Genomic DNA, 26,292 nt, shown 5'->3' with positions numbered 1-26,292 from the left:
GACATTTCAACAATTGACCGTTTTCAGGACAGGCAATGCTCATCCTGAAAACAAACTGTGGTGATGCACATCTGATGTAATAACATTGAAGAAAATTGGACAATCTGCAGTGAATCTGACATTTAATAAATTTGCATCAATGTAAAAGATCCAGTATTTACCTAAAAACAAAGTGTATAAATCCCAAAGCATGCAGTGTCTTCATACGGAAGGGAGGAAAGTGGATAGAATGTTTTGTTTTAAAACTAAGCGTGGAGGTGGGCCTAAAAGCAGGAATTACATCAGCTCAGGGTTAGAATGGGTTTCTTTTGCAATTATTTTCCTCTCGAGTCAATGAATGCACATACAGCAGACTGAAGCAGACCTTCAGTCCAACTCGACCAGATATCCCAATCCAATTTAGTTTCACCTGCCAGCACTCGGCCCATATCCCTCCAAACCCTCCCTATTCATATACCCATCCAAATGTCTTTTAAATGTTGCAATTGTACCAGCCTCCACCACTTCCTCTGGCAGCTCATGCCAAACACATTCCATCCTCTGCCCCATATGTCTCTTTTATATCCTTCCCCTCTCTCCCTAAACCAACGCCTTCTAGTTCTGAACTCCCGACCCCAGGGAAGAGACTTTGTCTATTTATCCTATCTATGCCCCTCATGATTTTATAAACCTCTACAGGGTCACCCCTCAGACTCTGACTCTCCAGGGAAAACAGCCCAACCTCTCCCTATAGCTCAAATCCTCCAACCCTGCCAACATCCTTATAAATCTATTCTGAACCCTTTCAAGTTTCACAACATCATTTCAATAGGAAGGATACCAGAATTACACAAAATATTCCAAAAGTGGCCAAACCAATGTCCTGTACAGCTGCAACATGACCTCCTAGCTCCTGTACTCAAAATTCTGATGCACGGGTAAATTGCCAGTTTTTAACTGAGCAGGAGGACCGGAAGATCTGACCCTTGTAAATAGTTTCTGAGCTCCATTTTAAAAAGTACCTGGACAGTCATCCATCTCTCCAACCCAGGAGCATCACTAACTTCTGCTCCACACCTCCAGCCAGCCCTGGAGATGTCAGAAACCAAGCAAAAAGAAATGACACACTTTAGTGAAGCCTTTCAAGAGGTTGTCTTGCAGGTAGTGATTAACAGCTCCATTTTGGAATGGCAGGCAGTGACCAGTGGGGTACCGCAGGGATCCGTGCTGGGACCGCAGCTTTTTACAATATATGTAAATGATATAGAAGATGGTATCAGCAATAACATTAGCAAATTTGCTGATGATACAAAGCTGGGTGGTAGGGTGAAATGTGATGAGGATGTTAGGAGATTACAGGGTGACCTGGACAAGTTAGGTGAGTGGGCAGATGCATGGCAGATGCAGTTTAATGTGGATAAATGTATGGTTATCCACTTTGGTGGCAAGAACAGGAAGGCAGATTACTACCTCAATGGTATCAAATTAGGTAAAGGGGCTGTTCAGAGAGATCTGGGTGTTCTTGTCCACCAGTCAATGAAGGCAAGCATGCAGGTACAGCAGGTCGTGAAGAAGGCTAATAGCATGCTGGCCTTCATAACAAGAGGAATTGAGTATAGAAGCAAAGAGGTTCTTCTGCAGCTATACAGGGCCCTGGTGAGACCACACCTGGAGTACTGTGTACAGTTCTGGTCTCCAAATTTGAGGAAAGACATTCTGGCTATTGAGGGAGTGCAGCGAAGGTTCACGAGGTCAATTCCTGGAATGGCAGGATTGCCTTACACGGAAAGACCGAAGCGACTGGGCTTGTATACCCTTGAGTTTAGAAGACTGAGAGGGGATCTGATTGAAACGTATAGGATTATGAAAGGATTGGACACTCTGGCAGGAGGAAACATATTTCCGCTGATGGGGGAGTGCCGAACCAGAGGACACAACTTAAAAATACGGGGTAGACCATTTAGGGCAGAGATGAGGAGAAACTACTTCACCCAGAGAGTGGTGGCTGTGTGGAATGCTCTGCCCCAGAGGGCAGTGGAGGCCCAGTCTCTGGATTCATTTAAGAAAGAATTGGATAGAGCTCTTAAAGATAGTGGAGTCAAGGGTTATGGAGATAAGGCTGGAACAGGATACTGATTGGGAATGATCAGCCATGATCATATTGAATGGCGGTGCAGGCTCGAAGGGCTGAATGGCCTACTCCTGCATCTATTGTCTATTGTCTATTGTCTATTGTCTATTGTCTCTTCAGCAGAGAAGGCGTTTGTTTCTCTAGGGATGGCAATAGGAAACCATCCTAACTGATGAAGATAACCTGGATAGAGGTGGCTGTGGAGGTCAGCGCTGATGGGAGACTCAACACCAGTGTTGCAAGAAGATGAATAAATCAACTGTGTTCTGCCCAGGGTACACCACTGTCTACTCAATGATTTGTGTACCTACAAGTCTGAGTTCAGATTGCTCTGGTCAGACCTCATTTGGAAAATTGAGAGCAGGTTTGCTCCCATATCTAAGGAAGGATGTGCTGGCATTGAAGGAGGTCCAGAGGAGGTTTACAAGAATGACGATGGGGATGAAGAGCTTATCTTATGAGGAAAGGTTGAGGACTCTAGGCCTGCATTGAGAGAATGGATATGGAGAAGATGGTATGAGAAACTAAGACACAAGTGTACAGCCTCAGAGTGAAGGGACGACCTTTTAGAACTGAGTTGAGGAGGAATTTCTTCAGTGAGAGAGTGGTGAATCTGTGCAACTCATTGTCACAGAAGCTTGTGGAGATCAAGTTATTGAATGTATTTAAGACAGAGATGGATGGGTTCTTGATCGGTAAGGGGATCAAAGGTTACTGGGATACAGGAGGAGAATCTGGCTGAGCAACATATCAGCTATGTTTGAATGGCAGAACAGATTTGATGGACTAAATGGCATAATTGTGCTTCTGTCTCTTGTGGTTTCTTGTGGTCTATGGTCTCACTAATAGCTTTACTTACACTGTTTAATAGCATCTTGGTTTGGGGGTATAGGGAGGAAGGGAAAGGATACTAAACAAGTGCGATACTAAAAGGTATTTTGCATCAGTATTTACTGTGGGAAAGGATATGGAAGCTAGAGAATTTTGGGCAAATAAATTCAAGGATATCTTGAAAAGTGCCCATAATACAGAAGAGGAGGTGCTATATGTCTTAAAACACAAAGGTAGATAAATCCCCAGGATCAGATCAGATGTATTCCAGACCTTTGTGGGAATCTAAGGTTGAGATTTCTGGGCTGCTTGCTGAGGTATTTGTCTCATCAATACTCACTGTACACTGGAAAGTGGCATGGGGGGTGGGGGAATGTCGAACTCCAAGAAGTATAATGGCCAATGGGAAACAAAGCAGCAGGGTATCTATCTCTGTGGAGAGATAGATTCAACTTCATGGAAAAAAGTATGAAAAAAATGAAAAGAAAGGAACTCAGGAACTGTTATTAAAACCTTCAGAACACAAAATCAGACATTGTATGGAAAGGGTCAGGAATCTAAGTTCAAGCACACCAGATACAGAGATGACAATGAGAAGGGGGACACTAATACAAGACTGAGGGTGCTAGGTCTGAATGCACACAATACACAAAATAAGGTAAATGAGCTTGTGGCGCAGATCAAAATTGACAGGTATAACATGGTGGGCATCACGGGGACGTGGCTGCAAGGGGATCAAGATTGGGAGCTAAATATCTAAAGGATATATATTCGATCGAAAAGACAGGCAGATGGGCAGAGGAGGTGGGGTTGCCCTATTAGCAAGAAATGAAATTAAATCAATAGCAAGAAACGATGTAGGATCAGATGGTGTAGAATCTATGTGGGTAAAGTTGAGGTAAAAGGTAAAAAAGAACCATAATGGGAGTTACATACAGTCCTCCAAACAGCAGTCAGGATTTGGGACACAATATACATCAGGAGATAGAAAAGGTGTGTAAGAAAGGCAAAGTTACAGTGATCATGGGGGAGTTCATTATGCAGGTAGATTGGGAAAATCAAGCTGGTAGTGGATTACAAAAAATGGAAGTTGTGGAATGTCAATGAGATGGCTTTTCAATGTCAATGAGTTTATGGTATAGTTCACTAAGGAACAGGCTATTCTGGATTTAATGATGTGCAATGAGCAGATTTGATAAGGGAGCTCAAGGTGAAGGAACCCTTAGAAGGCATTGACCATAATATAATAGAATTTACTCTGCAGTTTGAGAGGGAAAAGTTAGAATCAGATGTAACAGTATAACAGCTGAATAAAAGAAGAGGCATGATGGAGGAGCTGACCAGAATAGACTGGGAGAAGAGCCTAGCAGGAAAGAGCCTAGTGGAACAGTAATGGCTGATGTTTCTGGGAGTAATTCGAGAGACACAGCAACAATTCATTCCTAGGATAAAGAAGCATGGGACAGGGAGGACGAGGCAACCACAGATGATAAGGGAAATCAGGGACAGCATAAAAGCAAAAGAAAAAAGCATATCATGCAGCAAAGGGTTGCAAAGGATTAAAAAGCTTACAAAGACGAACAGAGGACAACCAAGCAAAGAAATAAGGAGGGAGAAGATTAAATAGGAGGGTAAGCTAGACAGTAATATATAAGAAATTTGCAAGTGTTTCTTGAGATATACAGAAGGCAAAAGAGCTGCTGAAAAATGACACTGGAGAAGTACTAATGGGGAAAAAAGAAATGGCTGAGAAACTGAACAAGTACTTTGTGTCAGTCTTCATGGTGGAAGACACGTGTAATATCCTAAAAATTCGCAAGAGTCAGGGGGCCATCACCAAGGAGAAGGTGCTAGAAAGATTGAAAGGTCTGAAGGCGAATAAATAACCTGGACCAGATGGACTACACCCCAGAGTTCTGAAGGATATAGCTGAAAAGATAGTAGAAGCATTAGTGATGATTTCTCAGGTATCACTGGAGTCAGGGAGGGTCCCAGAGGACTGGAAAGTCACGAATGTAACCATCCTGTTTAAGAACGGAGTAAGGTGAAAGATAGGAAATTACAGCCCAATTAGCCTGACCTCGGTCATTGGTAAGATGTTGGATTCCATTGTGAAGGATGAGATTTCTGAATACTTGTAAGCATATGGTAAAATAGGACAAAGTCAGCATGGTTTCATCAAGGGGAGGTCATGCCTGACAAATATGTTAGAGTTCTTTGAGGAGGTAATGAGTAGGTTAGACCAAGGAGAACCAGTGAATGTTATCTACCTGGGCTTCCAGAACACCTTTGACAAGGTGCCACACAGGAGGATGCTGAGTAAGATAAGGGCCCATGTGTTAGAGGTAAGATACTAGCATGAATAGAAGATTGACTATATGGTGGAAAGCAGAGTGGGGATAAAAGGGTCCTTCTCAGGATGGCAGCCTGTGACTCATGGTGTTCTGCAAGGGCCAGTGTTGGGATGACAACTTCGCACTTTATACATTAATGATCTAAATGAAGGAACTGAAGGCATTCTGGCTACGTTTGCAGATGAGACAAAGATAGATGGAGGGACAGGTAGTATTGAGGAAGTAGGGAGGCTGCAGAAGAATTTAGGCATGTTAGGACAGTGGGCAAAGAAGTGGCAGATAGAATACAATGTGGGAAAATGTGAGATCATGCACTTTGGTGTGAAGAATAGAGGCATGGACTATTTTTTAATCGGGCCGAAGATTCAGACATCTGAAGTGCAAAGGGACCTGGGAGTCCAGTCCAGGTTTCTCTTAAGGTAAACTTGCTAGCTTGAGTCAATAGTTAGGAAGGCAAGTGCAATGTTGGCATTTATGTTGAAAGGACTAGAATATAAAAGCAGCTATGTACTTCAGAGGTTCTATACTGCTCTGGTCAGACCACATTTAAAGTATTGTGAGCAATTTTGTGCCCACAGGAAGGACATATTCCTGGAGCAGGTCCAGAGGAGCTTCATGAGAATTATCCCAGGAATGAAAGACTTAACTTCTGAGTAACATTAGAGAACTCTGGGTCTATACTCAATGGAGTTTAGAAGAATGAGGGGGAATTTAATTGAAACTCAAGAGAATACTGAACGGCTTGGATAGAGTGGACATTGGGAAGATGTTTCCATTAGCAGGAGAGATTTGGACCCGAGGGCACAGCCTTAGAGTAAAGGGAAGACCTTTTAGAATGGAGAGGAGGAGAAATTTCTTCAGCCTGAAAGTGGTGAATCTCTGGAATTCTTTGCCAAGGATGACAGTGGAGGTCAGGTTATTGGGTATATTTAAGACAGAGATAGACAGGTTCTTAATTGTCAAGGGATCAAAGGTTACAGGGAGAAAGCGGGAGAATGGCGTTGAGAAACTTATCAGCCATGATTGTATGTTGGAGCAGACTCGATGGGCCAAATGGCCTAATTTCTGCTCCTGTGTCTTATGGTCTATGATCTTAGGTGAGGTGCCGGAAGTCTGGAGGTTGACTAACGTGGTGCCAGTTTTGTTAGAAAAGTGGTAAGGAAAAGCCTGGGAACTAAAGAGCAGTGAGCCTGATGTCAGTGGTGGACAAATTGTTGAAGGGGATTATGAGGGATAGGATTTACATGCATTTGGAAAGGCAAGGACTGATTAGGGAAAGTTAAAATGGCTGCATGTGTGGGAAAACATATCTCACTAACTTGATTGAGTTTTAAAGGAGTGATAAAGAAGGTTGATGAAGGCAGAGCAATAGACCTTGCCTATATGGACTTCAGCAAAATGTTCAACAAGGTTCTACATGGTAAACACGTTAGCAAAATGAGATCACATAGAATCCAGGAGAAGCTAACCAATTAAATACAAAAAGTGGCTTGAAGGTGGGGGAGGGTTATTTTAAGACTGGAAGCCTATAACTAGTGGTGCGCCTCAAGGTTGCTGGGTCCACTGTTCTTTGTCATGTATATAAATGATTTGGATGTGAACTTAGAAGATATAGTTAGCAAGTTTACGGATGATACCAAAATTGGTGGTGCAGTGGACAGTGAAGATTAGCACAGAGTACAATGGGCTCTTGGTCAGATAGGCCAATGGTCCGAGGGGTGACAGATGGAATTTAATTTAGATAAATAGATGTTGTGGCATTTTGGCGAGACAAATCAGGGCAGCACACATACAGTTAATGGTAAAGTCCTGGAGAATGTTCCTGAATAAGGGGACCTAGGGGTGCAGGTGGAGTCTTAGGTAGTGGAGTCTTAGGTAGACATGATGTTGAAGGTGGCATTTGGCACACTTACCTTTATTAGGCAGTGCATTGAGTAAACAAGTTGGTATGCTATTTTACAGTTGTATGGGACATTAGTTAGGCCACTTTTGGAATACTGCATTCAATTCTTGTCTCCCTGCTGGGGAAAGACGTTGTTAAAGTTTAAAGGGTTCAGAAAAGGTTTACAAGAATGTTGCAACGATTGCAAAGTTTCAGCTATAGGGAGAGGCTGAATAGGGTGGGACCTATCTCTCTGGAGCATAGTAGGCTAAGGGGTGACCTTATAGAGGTTTACAAAATAATGAGGAACATGAATAGGCAGTGGAATCCAAAACCAGACGGCAAGGGGTTAAAGCGAGAAGGGAACAATTTAAAAGGGACCTGAGGAGCTACTTTTTCATGTAGAGGGTGGTGTGCATATAAAGCGAGCTGCCAGAGGAAGTAGTGGGTACATTTACAACATTTAAAAGGCGTCATGATGGGTACATGAATAGGAAGGGTTTCAAGGACTTACAGGTCAAATGCTGGCAAATGGGACCAGATCAGTTTAGGATATCTGGTCAGCATGGGCGAGTTGGACCAAAGGATCTGTTTCCATACTGTATAATTCTATGACTCTATGATAACAGTTCAGAAGAGTTACCAAGATTAACAGTGAAGGGAAGTTAAATTTCCACAATTAGCATAATCACTAACCACAAGTACGTTATCAACCCACACATTATAGTGCTCTACAATTCATCCTAAAGAGTTTCTGAGGATGCTAACAATAGTCAATATGCACCTAAAGATTACAAATCCACAAAAGGAAATTTTATATGAGCATTGATGACAAAGCTTTCTGAATATATGTCATGTTTTGTTAGCTCTGTGTAATCATCAGTTATAAATAGCAAAATTACCATTAAAGTAAATCAGTTCATTCCATCCACTTGATGCTATTATATATTTCATAAGAATGCATAAGCATTTTACTCAATTGTGCTTTTAAGTGTGAAAAATATCATTGTATGGATTGAAATGCATAATTTAAAATCTAGAGATACGTGGCTCCAGGAGGCTAAATCAGGCAATGAGTTTGAGCACTGTCAGTCATTTCCTTCTGACAGTTGTAGATTTTTCTTTAAATACCATGAAGTGATTGAGTGATCTCAGCCCAATTCTCAGTGATGTTAAACCATTGCACAGAAGAGCATTTAAGTCGGCAGTCATGGTGCCAATTTATCATTCACATTCATTAAGACAGGTAATGCTGAATGTGGAAATTTCAAGGCTCGATAGACCATTTCAATATTTTTCATTTGCAGTTGCAAACAAAAGACAGAGATATGCAATTATACACCCAGCAGACTTTGCATGTTGAGGTTGCCTTTACTGCCAACCAATAATAAAGAAGTGAGTCGACTGCCTCTTGGACAGTGATAAATTGTTTTCAATAAAGGAGTTTACAGCTATGATCCTGCACTGCTTATAGAATAACTTCAATGACCTGTGACAGATGAGAAGTGTCTACAGTGAAAGAGATAACATGAGTATTTAATGGTCATGTCCCCTTTAATGTCACAAGTTACAAACAAAGCTGAACTCTGGACTGCAGGCTACTGTTGACTATCTGCTTTCTCACTTCCTCCTTCAAGACATAGCATTACTTTCCCATCATTAGTAATGATGCCTAAAACAAGAGTAATGAACCTATTTATATCCCTTATTATCAGTAAGAATATGGTAAAAGCTGTCAGTGATCATGGTTTTTGATGAATGATAGAATATTGTAAAACACATCAACTGATAGTTATTCAGTGTTATATTGTAGTGATGTGACCCCAGGCACTTCAAATGAATATTATCAAATAAAATTTAACACATCACACATTAAAAAGGATATTGACAGAGATGACTCCGTGTTTGGCCAAAGAGGATGATTGTAAGGAACACGTAAATGAGGAGATGTAGTGAAGCACAGAGTTTTAGGGAGTGAATCCCAGAATTTAAGACCAAAGCAACTGAAAGCACAGCAGCCAAAATGGAGCAATGAAAATCTAGCAATGGCTGTGCAGAATTGAGAAGGGATAGCAGTGCTTGCTTTATGGAATAGAAAGGTGGAGAATCACATATGGGCAGTCCCACAGAGAGGATAAATCAATGAAGTATGATGGCATGGTTGAACATCCTCAATGCTACAGAGACTGAAGAAAAGAAAATTGTTACGGTTATAGGCAATAAGAAAACCATTAGCGACTTTAGTCAGGATTTGGTCAGAACTCTGACAAGGTGTAAATACGACAAAAGAATTATGAATAGGGAAAGGTGGAAGAGATGCAATTAAACTCAGAGTCCACAGCATATTCAAGGACTTTAGAAAAGAAACAGAAGTTAGAAATTGGGTTACAGTTGATAAGGATAGACAGATCAAGTGAATGTTTCATTTTAATATAATTAGTTTTATTGTATAACATGCCCATTCTACTCAAGTGCTGAGAACTGGGCTGGCACGGTGGCTCAGTGGTTAGCACTGCTGCCTCACAGCACCAGGGTCCTAGGTTTGATTCTAGCCTCAGGCAATTGCTGTGTGGAGTTTACACATTGTCCCTGTGTCTGTGTGGGTTTCCTTCAGGTACTCTGGTTTCCTCCCACAGTCCAAAGATGTGCAGGTTAGGTCAATTGACCATGCTAAATTGCACATGGTGCATTAATCAGAGGGAAATGGGTCTGGTTGGGTTACTCTTCAAAGGGCCTGTTTCCACACTGTAGGGAATCTAATCAAATGTAAATGTCAGTGAATGAAGATACTGATTGGGGAGGACTATGACAGTCTTAAGGCAGACAGCTTATTCCAGTGAATTTTTAAACTTACAACTAGATGTTTGTTTCACCCAGTTCACTAGGGCCAGGTCATATTTCAAATGGAAACAAAAAGATAGTTTATCTGAAAATTCTAATTTTTAAACATGCAAAATGGGATGTAAACATGAACAATATTCCCCCAACAATGCTCTATATCAAGTTATTCACATGTAAGCATATTGTCATTCATTTACACGACTGAAACTGATCTAGAGCTTAAAGGTTCTGCTTAAAAGGACCATATCTTAATCATTGATCAAACTGAAATCATTTAGAAATCCCTTGAAATCCACTACAATAAAGCATATTGATACTGTATTCCAATACAACACAATCTATTTACTGCAGAATCAATAATAGATTAGTTCTTATTTTGAGTCTTACAAGTTATTCTGGTTAGTCATAATAAGGGGAATATTACACTCACGTAAGCTCAAGTCCATTTAACCTAAACTATCTCAAAACTTTAAACTGCTTATAGTTTCAAATCCAGTTCCATATCAGGTACAATTTATTTGTTTAGTCCACAACACTTCTTTTAAAATGCCAAAGTTACTTTCACACCACTGGAGGAACATTTTTCTTAATGCCAATTTTGCTCCACTTTTTTGATAGCTTTATACTTATTATTTGTTCAATGAACACAGAATTGTTTCAATATAACATCTGACACTGTAAAAACATGTTGTTTGCTTAATAAGACAAGGCCATTGCTTGTTGCAAAAGCTCAGCTGCAGTATCTTTAATCCAAACAAAACACAATTACAATTTTCAATAAAAGTTATAAATTAATTAAGAAAAATGCTTCAAAATCCTGTTAGCCAAGTCACATCTGCATATATGTCCATGTGTCTATTTGGCTTCATAGAATAATTTAAACAGTAATGAATAAAATTTATACTGAAATAGCACAGCTAAATAAATTAGAATTTTATTTTAAATATTTTATATTGGTACTTGCTGGATTACAACTTGACCTGCTTTACAGCTAACTTTTTTTTTAAATTACTAAATTGGCCATAGTGTTTTGGAACATGCTGAGGTTGGGCAAGGGACAAGTACAAAATCTTACATTAAATATTAAAATGATTTTCAAAATTAAATGATTCCTTCAAAATTTACCTCTTTGACTATTAAGTTTTCAAAAACCTTTTTCTCAGTATTCTAATGACATTAACCCCTGAATACCATCTCCATTAAAATTCAGGCAAAGATTTTCTTGCATTATAAACCTTCAAACACAAATCTTCAGAAAGTTAAGTTACAAGACCAATAAAGTATCTGCTGTCGTTTTTAATTTCAAGTATTTTCAGACCACCATTAACTGAATGCAGAAAATATTCAATTTAGGATATCAATCTGAATGTTTTAGATATACCCTACAAAGTTATGGGATATACGTAGCACTGTGACAACAATGAAATAGACAGCCAACTTGATGATTAATCTCAACAGGATGTTTCCTTGACTCTGAAAATGAGTTGCTCCCAGAAAATATTTGCAACACAGAACCAGTGTTGATATTTCAGTGCCAAATGATACTAGGTTTCAATCATGAGCAAGTTTTACAGATTCCCCTTTTCTTCTCTTTCAGTTCCCTCAACAAAAAAGACCAACACTTGTGCAAGCATCCACTCCGCCAGTTTACCACACTTCATGATCTTTTGATTATGAGTATCAACAGGTTATTTGTCCATGAGCAGCATCATAGCTGGTCCCTTTTGCCACTACCAGATGCTGCCAGACCTGTCCTATGGTTTTGGCTTTGATGGTTTGTATGGGTCAGTTATGCACCATTATCTGCCAAAATAATGATCAAGCCAGTCTCACAGCTTGGCAACTCACTACAGTGTTCCAACCATGACAAAGGAGTATGCATATCACCCAAAAAGGAATGATATAAAAATAGTTACGAAATAAAAGTATGCATGAATGAAGACCAAATAAAACAAACCATTAGTTAACCGTCCACCTCTGATTGGATGCTGGGCAGCTCAAAATCTAGGAGAATAGGGAAAATCAGAAGAATTACTGAAAAACAGTGTGCTTCTTTTTAGAGATAGAGTCTGAATTTTATATCACTGTGCACACAATTGTAATTGTATAAGGTTTGAAAATGTGCCATATCAATGAGTTATAACTCATTGCAATTTCCAAAAGGAATTTCTTTCCTGTAATTTCCAAGTGAGTACCACAGACTCGGAATTGTGTTCTTTTCCACCTCTGCTTACAGCAATCTTTGCTGCATACAGCATCACCCAAAGCACCCACCTCCCACCACCAACTCCACCCCACCCATAAATCATCACATACATACATGCACTACACACTACATATTGTACATTTAGCTGCAGCACATACAGAAAAGTGGGTCATAAACAATACTTTATTTATTTAGATTAGACTAAAATACAGAATTAATCAGCAATTATAACATTATTTTGGTTGGTCATGAGAAAATAATGACACCTGTAGGTTACTTTAGCAATAAAAATCTGTGCCAGAAAAGTGGATTGCCTATAAATAAAAGCAGAAAGTACTGGAAATACTCAGCGTGTCAGGCAGCATGCTAAATTTCTACTATTTTTCAGTTTGGAGGAAAGAAAATCTGAAATGTTAACCCTTTTCCCTTCTCTGGAGATACTGGCAGACCTGCACATATATTTCCAGCATTTTCTTTTTTTATTTCAGATTTCCAGCATCCTTAGATTTATGCTGGGAATTAAATTGCAATTTTAGTTAGTCAGCAGGTAATACATGTTTGTTGATTACAAAAGGCATGTATTTGGAAAAGTATATTACTGTTAATGGCAAGGTTCTGTTAACCCTTTATTAACTGATGGATTTTGCCTTATATAATAGTTATCCAAATAATTACTGTGCACTTTTTAAGTTATTTGTGGAATACTGACAAAAATACAATGGCATTTGGCTCAGATGCTAAACTATTTTGTTTTTTTTTAAACCATCATTAGATAAAAGAAAGGAATGCTTCCAGGGTTCTGAAACAAATTGGCTCTGACTTGGAAAGCTTTCAGTTCAATGAATTCCAGACAGCTGGAGAAGATTTTGCAGCCCACTTCACCTGTAATTTTACCCTTGTGATAAATTCAGCCCACAAAAGCTAACAATATAGTTCTGTCCGATTGCATTAAGATAACAACATTGTAAGAACCTTCAGAAGCGTCTTAAACGGCCAAATTGATCCAAAATCATAACATGTCATAGAAACACAAGGCTCTTTCCGGACAGTCATGGCAGCAACTATGGTCGCATCCAATCCGAAATGTGAGTAAGTGATAGACGCAAACTATGCGTGGTAATTCTCGACATTTCTCTTCTGGGGGGAATTTCAACTTCCTCATCATAAATCGCACTGCAGTTGTCACATAATATAACCTGACGCTGACAATGCAGAACACTTGCATGGCTGAATCAGTTACCATATAACTCTAAGTAAACCACCCGCGGAATTCAGTCGAGTTGGACTTTGTTTATGTGAGTGTCGAGAACATGAATTTCAAATTCCACTTCCTGCCTCCGCCCCCCCACCATTCAGAACTCCGTTTAAATCGATACTGTAGTATCGAAATCGGTTGTTTCCATTGTGAGAGAGAAATACTGGTTTCTCTCTCACACGCACGCACGTTCACTTTCTTTTAGACTTTCCAATGGCAAAATTGTTGCAATTTATACTTCACTGTAACTTCTCACATTCACGTTGCGTGTATATTGTCGGGAATATATGAATGTTACCAGGGGATCTTTCAGCGCGTTCAGGATGCAGTAAAATGCACCGTTGATGGCAGTTATAACCTTTCCATTCAAAATGGAAATTGCTCAACTGACACGGTCTAAATTGATATTTTAATTCAAAGTTTGAAAATGGGTCCGTGAATTACTCGGACAACACAGTCGCGCAATGTGAAAAGCGGCAAAATAAGTCGAAGCAGCACAGGGTGCTTGCAAATGCTGTGAAATAATTGATCTGCTAAAGTAAGTTTCCTGTTCAGGGACAATCGGATTCATTGGGCAGAGATGCAGGAGAGACGGCCGCGCTAATTAACTCAATGAATGTTTCACCAGTTTCTGGACGAGCAGAGCCCGAACCCATTCCGCTGTTTCAGCTATACATTTGCATGTACTGTCTGCCACCAATTACTTCACATCACGTCTCTTCATACATCAAAGCATCGCCGAAAACCAAAGTGCCTTATCTATATATGTTTCTTTGAAAATCAGTTTCAAATTGCAAGAAATAAAAAAAATTCAGTGACTGCACGTTTTCCAAAAGGCACAATTTACACAATCATATGTTGCAAATGTTAAGAAAAAGTTTATTACACATAATTAACAGAAAAAATAATGTATTAAATTTACCAGTGATTCACTCCCATTCTTGCACAGGGGTCCTCTAAAAACTCCTTTAATGCTTCTAAAATGCCCATTGCTGAGATGCGTTGAGCTGATCACAAGGTAATAGCACGCCATACGGTAATGTGTCTCCCATATGTACAGAGGGTTGACATAAGCAGGGGGGGATTCAGCAGCCGCACAGCAAAGTGAAAGCAGGAACCCTATCAGGCAACACCTAGTCACTGTTCTACTTCAGCGTCGGCAGGCAGAGACAGAACACCAACAGACGATCCATCGGCCCCGATGATTAAATGACGAGACTGCAAATCCATGCACTTCCCAAAACGCAGACCACGTGAAAATGCTAATCCTCAGTTTCGGGCAAGACAGGAAAATCCACACTATCTGACAGATGCAGCAGATCACCACTGGTTTACATAGTCTAACGGACAAAAGAGCTTTGCTGTGAGCAGTCCGTGATAACGAAGTCCCTGTTACACACTGCCACCAGTCTTCGATGGCTTCAGTCAAACTGCAGTCTGCCTTCAAAAAGCCAGGTACAGTAACAAATAAATTGCAAACTGAAAAACTGTCAAACACAAGGCACTAACAGGAAAAGACTGTAAACAGAGTTCCACAGATGACAGCTCCCAATCAACAGCACTTTTAACCTGAGCTGACTGCAACCATTAAGAACTCTTCCAGCTTTTGTTTATTCCCAAGACTTTTAGTTTCCTCCCTTCCGTCTAGTCTTCGCTCCGATTTCCTCCGGCTGAATTTGCTTGCTTATTTTCTGCCCACTTTGCCTTTGACACCTTTCTTGTTCCTTTCTGGCTCGATATCAAGCTGCAGTAACAGCAGCAGCAGCAACCCCCAGCTGACTGTGAGAATGATCAATCCAGTTCCAAATAGGGTATAAAGAGGAGGAAACAGTGAACAATCACTTTATCGTCTTACTGCCATTCTCCTCAGTAACATGCATTTAACTGAATTGTTTCATTTGCTGTAAACAGTGCCACTAGGGAGCAGGCTGGACTAAAGCAGCTTCACAATGCTGAGATGAATCCGGAGAAAAGAGAAATCCCTGTTATTTTATTTGGAAATGTAATTAATGAAACACCAACAAAACTGCAGTTGATTATAAGGAGATGAGCTGAACAAGCTGTTGTTGTTTACACTGCCAAAATGTCATGTTAATTATGAAGTGCATAATGCTTAACCACTGAAGAACAGTAAACATAGGGACCCTTTGATTGAATGAAGGAACTCAACAATGTGCAAGTCACTTCTGTCAAACTCTTTTCAATCTTATAACACTAATTATTTTGCATCCTGTCAAATCCCTGTATGTGTGTCAAACTCTTGTGGCAGTTCTTTCTTACATGCAGTTACAAAGCATTGATTAATAACAACTTTTACATTCTATAGAAATAATAAAGATTAATAGACTTACATTTATGATCTCCATGCAGTGCCACTGAAAGAAATGTTTGGACTGTTATATAAATCTATTCTCATTTCACAAATGTTCTATATTGATGTAATACACAGGATACATTCACACTTTGATATTTTGCTTGAGTAAACCTTCTATTAAGTAGTTTGATATGGATTTCTGGCTTATATTTGATAATATGATTGTTGAACTGCCCAGAAGATGCAAAGGTATTGATTAAAATGATATGCACAATGCTGTTTCAAATTTTTAAGATTCTTACAATTTGCTAAAAAGAAATGATGAAACAGTAAAGCTCCATAACAAATTACTTGCATCATCTGCATGCTAGGAATATCAGCCCTCAAAGAAATTCATCATTAATGGTAAAACAAAATTCAAATACATCATTAATCACCAAACACTGGAGTCATGGCCTCAGTAAAAGTCTTCACAATCATCGCACACAGATTTGCTGATCATTATTCTATTACATGTTCACCCACAAGAGGGAACATTTGCACAAGATTGGCAGCTTCTTAAAGAGGCTTCAGTTCTGAAGAAGTCATTAGACTCAAAATGTTAACTCTGTTCCTCACTTTACAGATGCTGCCAGATCTGCTCAGTTTTTCCAGCATCTTCTTTTTTTTTATTTAAAATTTCCATCATTTGCAATATTTTACTTTTATTTCTTAAGACAGGTAAACAATGTGAAAATAAGCGGCAGCACTAATGGCTGCCTTCCATCTCTTGAGACAATGTCTGCATCTTGATGGTCATCTCTGTGTTAAAACATTGTCTGGCATGGCAGTCCTGAATCATTGTCTTTGTGATGCTCATAGTCAAACCAAACTCTTTAACAACATGACAGAATCTGTCCCTTTGCGCAGAACGTGCTCCTTGGTATACAGTGCCAGTGTGGTTTTGTCAATGAGAACTGATACTTTTACCTTGAATTGCAGGTGAGTGAGGCTGATGAGTTTTTCATCTCTTCTGATATGTAAGTTGACATCCTCTGTCAATGATGTAAAAATATATGGTAGCAGCAAACTGAAGATATATTCCAAAGAGTATTAGTGCCTGACTCAACACTGTTTAATTCCTCTGCAGTTCTCAAAGAGTTCTAATGTTGCCCCTACATTAATGACCTTACCCATCATGGTTCCATCAAAAGACATCACAGTGAGCATCTTCAGTGTGTGACCAATTTTCACCAGCAGCTTAAATGGACCACCTCTGTTCACATAGTTGAATGTTTTGGTGGTTCCCTCTGTTCATGGCCTTTCTTTTACAGCTGCTTTAGTGAGAAGGTATGTCAATTATCCAGTCCTGAAACCACACTGGAATTCAGGGTAGATATGTCCAGTCAGGATCCTCAGTCTGACAAGAGTAATAAGGGCAAATACTTGGCCCACCATGCTCAGGTTACAGATGCCTCCATAGTTGTTGCAATTGCTCTGGTCACCCTTGTTTTTGTACAGGGTCAGAATCTGTGCAGCGTGAGTATCCCAGGGCACTTACCACATCCCTCCAGCAGAGACACGGAAGGTTATATAGATGCTGCAGTATTACTGGTTTCCAGTGCTTGATGTTATGACACCAGCTCTTGAAGCTTTTCTCATAGTAAGTGAGCTAACAGCTTTGCTTGGTTCCTCCACTGTGGGTTTAATGTGTAATTTTTCCATAATGAACAGCCTGGAGCTGTTCAGTGACAGTATAACTCAAAACAGCATCCCTTCTATTTCTCGACAGTTTACACCCATGGGCAATGATCTCCCCTGCCTTTATTTTTGAAGGAGTTTGTTTTATTTACAGATGGACCGTGTTTTTGATCCCTTCATTTGTGCCCCTAGCAATAGTTGTGTTGAAGGTCACCTGGGCAGCCTGACGTAATTATAATCAGTTGTCTTTGGTTCTCCACCTAACATCTGTTAAGTGATTTCAAGCAGACCTCAGAATATTCAGGGACTTCTCTTGCTTCTCTCAACTATAGTAGTGTCAAGCTTCTCGTAGAACTGGGATTTCCCCTCCATAGTGAAGTACAGTGTTGGAGCATGGATACTTCTGAAGTTAACAGGCTGTTTTTGAATTGAGAAGCAAGTGCAGGTACACATGCTGAACTGTTTGTATGTTATGTGCATGTGTGTGTGTTGGTGGGGTAGCTCTATCATCAAGACAGGGAATGTTACAGCAAAGCCCACAGCTTTCTCACGGACCTCCTTTGAACACTTCCCCGCCAGCTGAATGGATAATATTTTCTTTTCAGTGATCCACGTCAACCAGCCTGATCTTTTGTCAGGAAACTGTGTCAATGTTCAGCTTGTCAAGTTCCATGGCTTCAATGACTATCTTGCACAGGTTATCAATCTGCTGTAAATTACTCTGTCAATCCTGTGCACATCGTCCTGACACTCCAGTTTCCAGTCAAAGAGTCAGCATCTTTTTTTTTTCATTCGCTTTGTTGCCTGGTGCGGTGGATTCCATTCATTCGTGGAGTAGAGATTCTAAACTAAAAGCAGCCATTGAAGCTGCAGGACTGTGATGGGTCAGCACCTTACCTGGCAGCAGCTGCCCAACTGGAAATACTGTATACCAAGGAGCACATGGCCCTTCTCACTATCACAGAGTCAGCTTGTAGTGCACATTCTCCATCCCTATCACAACACACAGCCTTGCTGTGTTAACACTTTGCAGTAAAACTGGATATTCTTCTCCAGGTTGGAAGCCTGACAGCTCAAATGCCCAGTGCCCACTTTCAAACAAAAAAAAAACAAAGAAATCTGAAAATCTGAAAGAGAAACAGAAATTGTTCCGGAAACTCAGCAAGTCTGGCAGCATCTGAAGAACAGTCACTGGACCCGAAATGCTAACTCTGCTTTCTCTCCACAGATGTTGCCAGACCTGCTGAGTTTCTTCAGCACTTCCTGTTTTTGTTCCCCCCCCGCCCCCGTAAAACTCACTGGTTAAGTCCTAAGGAAAGCATTATGTTTAGTACAGGACTGAAAACAAAAAGTGCTGGAGATCACAACAGGTCAGGCAGCATCCATCGAAAGAGAGCAAGCTAATGTTTTGAATCTACATGACTCTTCATCAGAACTGAAGCGTGGAGGGGGCAGCATTCATGCAATAAAAGGAGGGGGAAGGAGGGGGGGAGTGCTGGGGGAGGAAGGATTTTGATAGTTCGGATTAAGTGATCGGAATGTGGGAACAGCAGAACAATGGTGTGTCTAATTGCCAGACTGGAAAGAACAAACAGTCCCACTGGAGTGGAGGCAACAGAGAGAGGGTGATAGAGAATGTAATAAGCAAAGCTAAAAGAAAGGGAAAGAATGGATTCATAATTTGAAGATGTTAATCTCAATATTCATGCCAGAATGTTGTAAACTGCCTAGTTGAAGATGAGGTGTTGCTCCTCTAGCTTGCGCTGTGATTTGCTGGAGCATTGCAGCATGCCGTGGACAGACAAATGGGCATGCGACCATGACACTGTGTTAAAATGAGGCTACGGGAAGAGCATGTTTGCAGGAAATGCTGGAAAGATAACATATTTCAAAATCAGTCTGTGTTTAGGCTTCACTTATTTTTTGTCAGGGTCCATTTCTTAATCCTCAAATCATACAAAGTATCCACATAGCAGTCGAACTATTTGCCCAAAGCAAGGGGGGCATGAGTGATAGGGTACGTTCAATGCCAAAGTACCTGCACATTGCATTTCTGGGGTCACAATGCTCTGACCACCTCTTGTCTTGGGTCTGCAGACGTCCCAGTTTCTCTGTGTTACGTTGAGGAGGCACAGGTGAGGACTTGCCAAGGGAGATGGTGTTTACTGTGCAATTTTTTTTTAACATATTTTTATTAGGTAAAGTCACTATAGTCTTACCAGACCATAGGGTTGCTTGGTCAATAAGGAGAGAGATGACTGATGATAGTTTAACCTGAAGATCACCACACCTCAGACAAGGGAGGTTCCTCATAGTAATTTCTGCCAGTGCAGAAATTGAACCCACCCTGTTAGCATCAGTCTGCATTGCAAAGCAGCCTCAAGTCCACTAAGCTAATTGATCCCCAGAGGTTTCAGTGTTTTATTTATTATACTTTTGGGTGTTTTTGAGTTAGTAACTGGTGAGTTTTCTGTCTATCTTAAGTTGACAATTAATTTGTAAATATTTCCATAGCCATGGTAATTTATTTTAGAATAGTTTTGATGACTGGCTTTAGAGATTAGTGCATCACTAATGGACTGTTGATTATTTTAGACTGTTTTGCAAACCAGCAAGTTTCATTATGGGATCTCGAGGTTTGTTAGGGATATCTGGAACTCTGGATGTAGGTTTGCTCGCCTTACTGGAAGTTTCATCTGGAATGCCAACCGGAACTCTTTCAACAAACACATTGACTTGGACCCGATGTACCACACCCTAAGAAAAAGAACAGGAAATGACATCACCAATTCAAAGAAACCCAAACATATCAATAGAAAGCAGGAATTATCAGCAATGCTTCATCCGGAGGTCACTGAAGATGTTACCTAGTATGGTGATGAAACATCTGAAAATGAACCTTCCAGCTCAGTGAGCAAACCTACATCCAGAACCTCAACCTGTGCTACAAATCTTCTCAAAACTAGCTGCCTGGAACTCTATTTTTAAAACTTAAGGGAAACTTAAAGAGGAAGACGTTTAAGTTTCAATTTTAACTTTGAATGAGAAGTCTGTGAAGTCCTTGGAATAGGATGGCTGTATAGACCTGTGCTTCTTAGGGAAGACACATAGTAAACTACATGACCTCAGAATGAGGAGTTAGTGTTAGTCCCAGAGAAAAAGTATTGGGATAAAACTCTGAAGAAGTCATCTAAAGCAGAGTACACTGAAATTCATATATCATATCATTAGGAAGTAACTACCATAGTTCAAGTCGAAAAATTAAGTCACAAATTACTTAAATCTATCAGGGTGTCAGATACAGGGACTCTGGAGTAATGAGTGGTGTTTTGTATAGGGTTTCAGGGAACGTTTTGGACACTACAGAAAAGTTGTTTTATTTCTTTTTCATTTGTAAGGGAGTGTTTCTAAATTAATGGGATCCTAATTTTATTGTGTATTGAAAATTATTTGAATTTGTATTATCAGTAGATGGTTTTATTCGATTTTATCTTCATTTCTTTTGTTAAGAAATGTCTTATTGTTAATTAATGTATTTTTGCCTAGTTTCAGTAAGAGACAAAACCAAACCAAATCAAAATATGATCTGTCAAACTAGGCTCTTGTTTGGTATCTGACTTGTCTGGTAATAATATTTGCTAGGATTGTAACAAGTCAGAAAGAGACATTGACACATTTGGCTCTCTGTTGCTAGCCAATAATGTGGTCTGAAAATAAGAAGCAGAATAGCACACAAAAACAGAACATTTGCTGAGTGTCATCACACAACCACATTTAGCTGTCTACCTCACATCCAGCTATCATACATCATGAGAGAAAGCAATAATAACAAGAACAGGAATATTACATCGAGGGTCACAACATCAAAGCATCACCACTATCTCTCAAAAGCATACACGAGTTCTAATTTAAATATTTCACACTCAACAGGACAATATGAAAAGTCTCAATTTTTAGGTTGATCTGATACTCAGAAGCAATAGCAATACTGCTATTAAAAATTTATTTGCTCATGGGGATAAAGTATTCCTCCCAATGCCAGTAAATATTGACCATCCAGAGTTAGCCTTGAACATTTAATGGTGAGGCACAATCTTGAATCCTGACAATATTCAAGAGGGAACTCAAGGATATTAAATCAGCTTTATAATCAATCATTAAAGAGACCATTACTGGCCATTTAGAAAACTGTCAAGGCATTGGGAAGAGTGAGGATGGTTTAATGAAAGGGAAATTATGTTTGACCAATTTGTCATACTTTTTTGATGGAGTAACATGCTTTGGATAAAGGGGAGCCTGTTGGCATAATATAGGTGAATTTCCAGAAGACATTTGATAAGATGCCTCAGAAATCAATATTGCAAAAATTAAAACCTCATGATGTAGGGGGTGACATATCACCATTTCAGAAAACAAATATGCATAAATGGATTCTTGTCTGAATCGACGGATGTGATGAGTAGATCCCTGCAAGGGTCTATGCTATGGCCTCAAATTACAATTTGCATCAGTGATTTCAATGAGGGCAATGAAGGCATGCGTGGTAGCTGCATTTGCAGATGACACCAAGATAAATAGAAACACATGTTGTGAAGAACAGGCTACAGGATGATATATATGGGTTGAAAGAGTGAGTAAAAAATCTGTCAGATGGAGTATAATATAGGAAAACATAAACTTGTTTACTTTAGCAGGAAGAATGAAAAGGCAGAATGTTAGTTAGATGCAGAATTCTAGGGTATAGATGGATTAGGTATTCTTGCACCACAAAACGTTGGCATGCAAGAACAGCACTGTGACAATGCTGCTCCCTTTAACATGGTTAGTTGTCCTTGGATTTTTTTCAAAAGGAGTCATATAGGCAGAGGTTCAGATACATCTGGAAATATTCACTTGAGAAGGCCTGTAAGTCTTTCTTTTAAAACATTTTTACAATGAAAGGGGAGTGGCCAGTTTTCCTAGTTCAGGGTTTTGGGTTGGTTTAGTTTCAGCTGGGAGCCTAGAGAAACAGCTGCTGAGAAAAGAAACTGCTCCATACTGATCCTCTCTCTCTCTGCATTCTCTCTCCTGTGTTTGAATTTACCTTTGTGCCAAGGGGGTGTATGGGATGTTGCAAGTATTTGGAACAGCATCATTAAATTGCAAAAGAGTTGAACGGATTTTCAGATTTAAGTTATTCTAAATTCGGATCTCTTTCGTTCATGTTTCATTCAGTAGTCTACAAATAAATTGCTTTGTTCAAAACTGAGTGGTTGGGCCAGCTGCATCACTTCCTGGAATATCCATTCTGCACCTGCTTAAAACAACAAGAAAAATTAAGGTCTGGGCCACCTTCTTGAAATATTTTGAGGGGTCTGGCCATACCCATAACAGATAGGGGGCTGTTTGCTGGATTTGTTCAACAGTTCCAAATTGGGATCAAATTGAGGATGAACAAACCTATGGTAGCCAAAGACCTGGGGGAGATCTGTTTAAATATACCCAAGCATTGCCCTAAATTTGATTATAAGGATGTAGAAGCCTTTTTCATCTCCCCACTGAGAAGGTGGCTAAACAAATGAAGTGGCCAGTGACTAGGTGGGTTTTGATGATCCAAACAAAATTTGTCGGTAGATCTAGTGAGGTATTTCAGAGGAGGAATCTGGAGCATCTGAGGAGGTGAAGAAAGTCATTTTAAATGTATGTGTGCTTGTGCCAGAAGCATACAGACAGCATTTTAGGAATCTAAGGAGAGACCCTGGTCAAACCTACATTGAGTTTGAAAGGATCAAACAAAGCAATTTTGAGACATGGATAAGGACATTAAAAATAGATGGTCTTAGAGAGATGACTATTTTGGAGGCTTTCAAAAATTCCCTTCCTGAATAATGAGAACTCATGAGGAAGATCAGAGAGTTAAAACGACAAGATTAGCTGCTGAAATGGATGATGATTATGAATTGGTTCATAAATCAAAGTTTTGCTTCCAACATCAATTTCAATTGGTGAGGGATAGAAATTGGAGAAAAGAGAAATCCTCATATGGTCAGGGAAAAGTTGATCTGAGTGAAGATCGTAGGGATAACTCAAAGAGGGTAAAAAGGAAATCCTTTAAGGGAAAAGAGAAGCTAAAAAAACTCTGCTGTTTTCACTGCAATTAAGTAGGCCATATGAAATCACAGTGTTGGTGTGTTTCAAAAAGCATTGGGAAGCCACATTTAGGAAAACAGGATAAGCCAGTGAATTTTATTGGAGTGGTAACAGCAAGCACAGTGGAGGCTAAAGAGCTGCACAAGAATGTACAAGCTGGTCAGAGGTTGGTCAAAGAGGAAATACCAGATCTTCTTAAATGATATACCTGTGAAAGTGAAGTTTACTCACATAGGCCAGGAGCAGCCGGTAAAGAGGTTACAATATTGAGAGATACAGGAACATCTCAATCTTTGATGTTGAAAATGGTTGAAAGATGGGGTGATTATGTAGATCTGAAGGACTATTGCCAGAAGAAGTGCTAGTAACAGGAATTCACAGTGAGACAAGAAGTGCTCAATTATGTAGAGTAAGGTTAGAATGTCCAGCGAAGAGTGGAGAAGTTGTAGTGGGAGTAGTGGACAAACAATCAGCTTCGGGAATGCAATTTGTCCTTGCTAATGATACAGCTGGTTAACAGGTAGAAGTGCTGCCTACTGTGGTTGAAAAGGAGCAGAAACTCAAGCAACTGAGCTGTTACAGGAAGCATATCCTGGGATTTTTCCTGACTGTTTGGTAATGAGGTCACAAAGTCACCAGTTGAAACAGGACAGATCAAAGAATACACATAAGAAAGTTGAAGTGGAATTAGCAGAGACCCTGTTTGATCAAATGGTTGAGAAAAACCAGAAGCAGATAGCTGACAAAGTAGAAATCTTTAGCTCAGAGAAATTAACTGAGTTACACCAGAAAGATGAGAAACTAAAACAATTGAATCAAAAAACGTATACTCAAGAAGAATCTGAATGTATCCCTGAATACTACTTTTTTAAAGAAATTATGTCTTAATGAGGAAATGGAATCTATCACATATTCAGGCAGATGAGAAATGGGCAGAAATTCATCAAGTTGTATTGCCAGTGGGTTATAGAAAGGAAGTGTTGTGGGTAGCACATGAACTAGCAGTAGGAGGTCATTTATGTGTAAGAAAAACTCAGGCTAAAATAAGGAAACGTTTTTACTGGCCTGGACTGCACAAGGATGTAGTTGAATTTTGCCTGACATGTCATACATGTCAGATATTGGAAAACCACAGGTATAATAAAACCTGCACCTTTAACACCTCTTCTTGGATTTGAGGATCCTTTGAGAAGAGTCTTAATTGATTGCGTAGGACCCAAACCAAAACAAAAAGTCAGAATTAGTACTTGTTAACGATAATGGATGTGTCTGCTAGATTTTCAGAGGCCTTTCCATTATGCAACATCACAGCTAAAAGAATTGTAAAGGAGTTACTCAAACCTTTCACTAGATATGGACCACCTACAAAGATACAATCAGATGAAGGGTCAAACTTCACATCAAAATTATTCAAGGAAGTTATGAACAGCTTAGGAACAATACAATTCAAATTTACTGTGTTGCCATCCAGAATCACAGGGAGCGCTAGAAAGGTGGCATCAGACATTAAAGACCATTTTGAGGGCTTATAGTCAAGACTATCCAGATGCTTGGGATAAAGGAATTCTGTTTGTACTTCTTGCCATAAGAGATGCACCAAATGAATCGACCAAATTCAGTCCATTTGAATTAGTTTTTGGGCATGAAGTGAGAAGACCATGACAATTGATTAAGGAGAAACTAGTAAGTCAGAATTCAGAGACCACATATTTGGACTACGTGTCAAATTTTAGGGAACGAATAAATAGAGTGGAGGAGTTGGCTAGACAGCATTTAAAAGTATCACAGCATACAATGTAACAGGAAGCAGACAAAAAAATCTAAATTTGCAATTTTGCTATCAGAGATAAGGTGTTAGTGTTACTTCCAGCGATAGGTGAACATTTAAAAGCAAGGTTAGTGGACCTTATCAAGTTGAAAGCAGATTGAGTGAGGTGAACTATTTGATAAGGACTCCAGACAGAAAGAAATCTCACAGAGTTTGTCATATGAATATGCTCAAAACTATTTTGACAGGGAAGGAAAGCAAAAGAAAACTGTCTTATTGGTTACACGACAGAGTGAAGAACCAAGTTCAGAGGATTCTAAGTTGGACATTCTTCAATTAAATTGGACAATGAGGAAGTTGTCAAAAATTGTACCAAGTTATTGAGTTACCTTCCAGAGGAAAATCGAAATGATCTGAAAGAGTTATTACTATTGCATGGGGAGACATATGGAAAATAGCTGGGAAGTACTAACCTAATTATGCATGATGTAGGTATAGAAAATGCTGTATCACACTCTAAAGTTGGCACAGGTTCAAAAGGAGAAAGTGAGGACTGCAGATTGCTGGAGATCAGAGATGAAGATGTGTTGCTGGAAAAGCGCAGCAGGTCAGGCAGCATCCAAGGAGCAGGAGAATCGACGTTTTGGGCATTAGCCCGAATGACCTGAAGAAGGGCTTATGCCCGAAATGTCAATTCTCCTGTTCCTTGGATGCTGCCTGACCTGCTGCGCTTTTCCAGCAACACATTTTCAGCACAGGTTCAAATGGAGATTGAATGTATGCTCCAAGACAACATAATCAAAGTGAGTTACAGTGACTGGAGCTGACCCATAGTAATGGTGCCAAAACCAGACGGTACCAACAGTTACGTGTAAGCTATTATAAAGTCAATGCAGTTACAAAGACTGATGCATATCCAATT

At 39.7% G+C, this 26,292-nt stretch overlaps 1 protein-coding gene across 3 annotated transcripts in view; it reads right to left on the bottom strand.

Annotated features, from left to right (window-relative positions):
- The window catches only part of znf804b (zinc finger protein 804B), a 594,959-nt gene that overhangs the window by 512,042 nt on the left and 56,625 nt on the right, over window positions 1–26,292 (bottom strand). The window contains exon 1 of one of the 3 annotated variants that reach the window (XM_072575815.1): window positions 14,402–15,372. The exons of 1 other annotated variant lie outside the window; for it this stretch is intronic. In XM_072575815.1, the coding sequence (XP_072431916.1) occupies window positions 14,402–14,512 (111 nt within the window). In that variant the 5' untranslated portion in view covers window positions 14,513–15,372. Of the gene's footprint in view, window positions 1–14,401; window positions 15,373–26,292 lie in introns of those variants that run through there. One more of the 3 variants, XM_072575816.1, reaches the window with a different exon arrangement.

The sequence above is a fragment of the Chiloscyllium punctatum genome, chromosome 8 (assembly GCF_047496795.1).
Source record: "Chiloscyllium punctatum isolate Juve2018m chromosome 8, sChiPun1.3, whole genome shotgun sequence".
NCBI classification, from domain to species: Eukaryota; Metazoa; Chordata; class Chondrichthyes; order Orectolobiformes; family Hemiscylliidae; genus Chiloscyllium; species Chiloscyllium punctatum.
The sequence above is the reverse complement of the archived record's forward strand: the minus strand, read 5'-3'. Positions and strand labels throughout refer to the sequence as shown.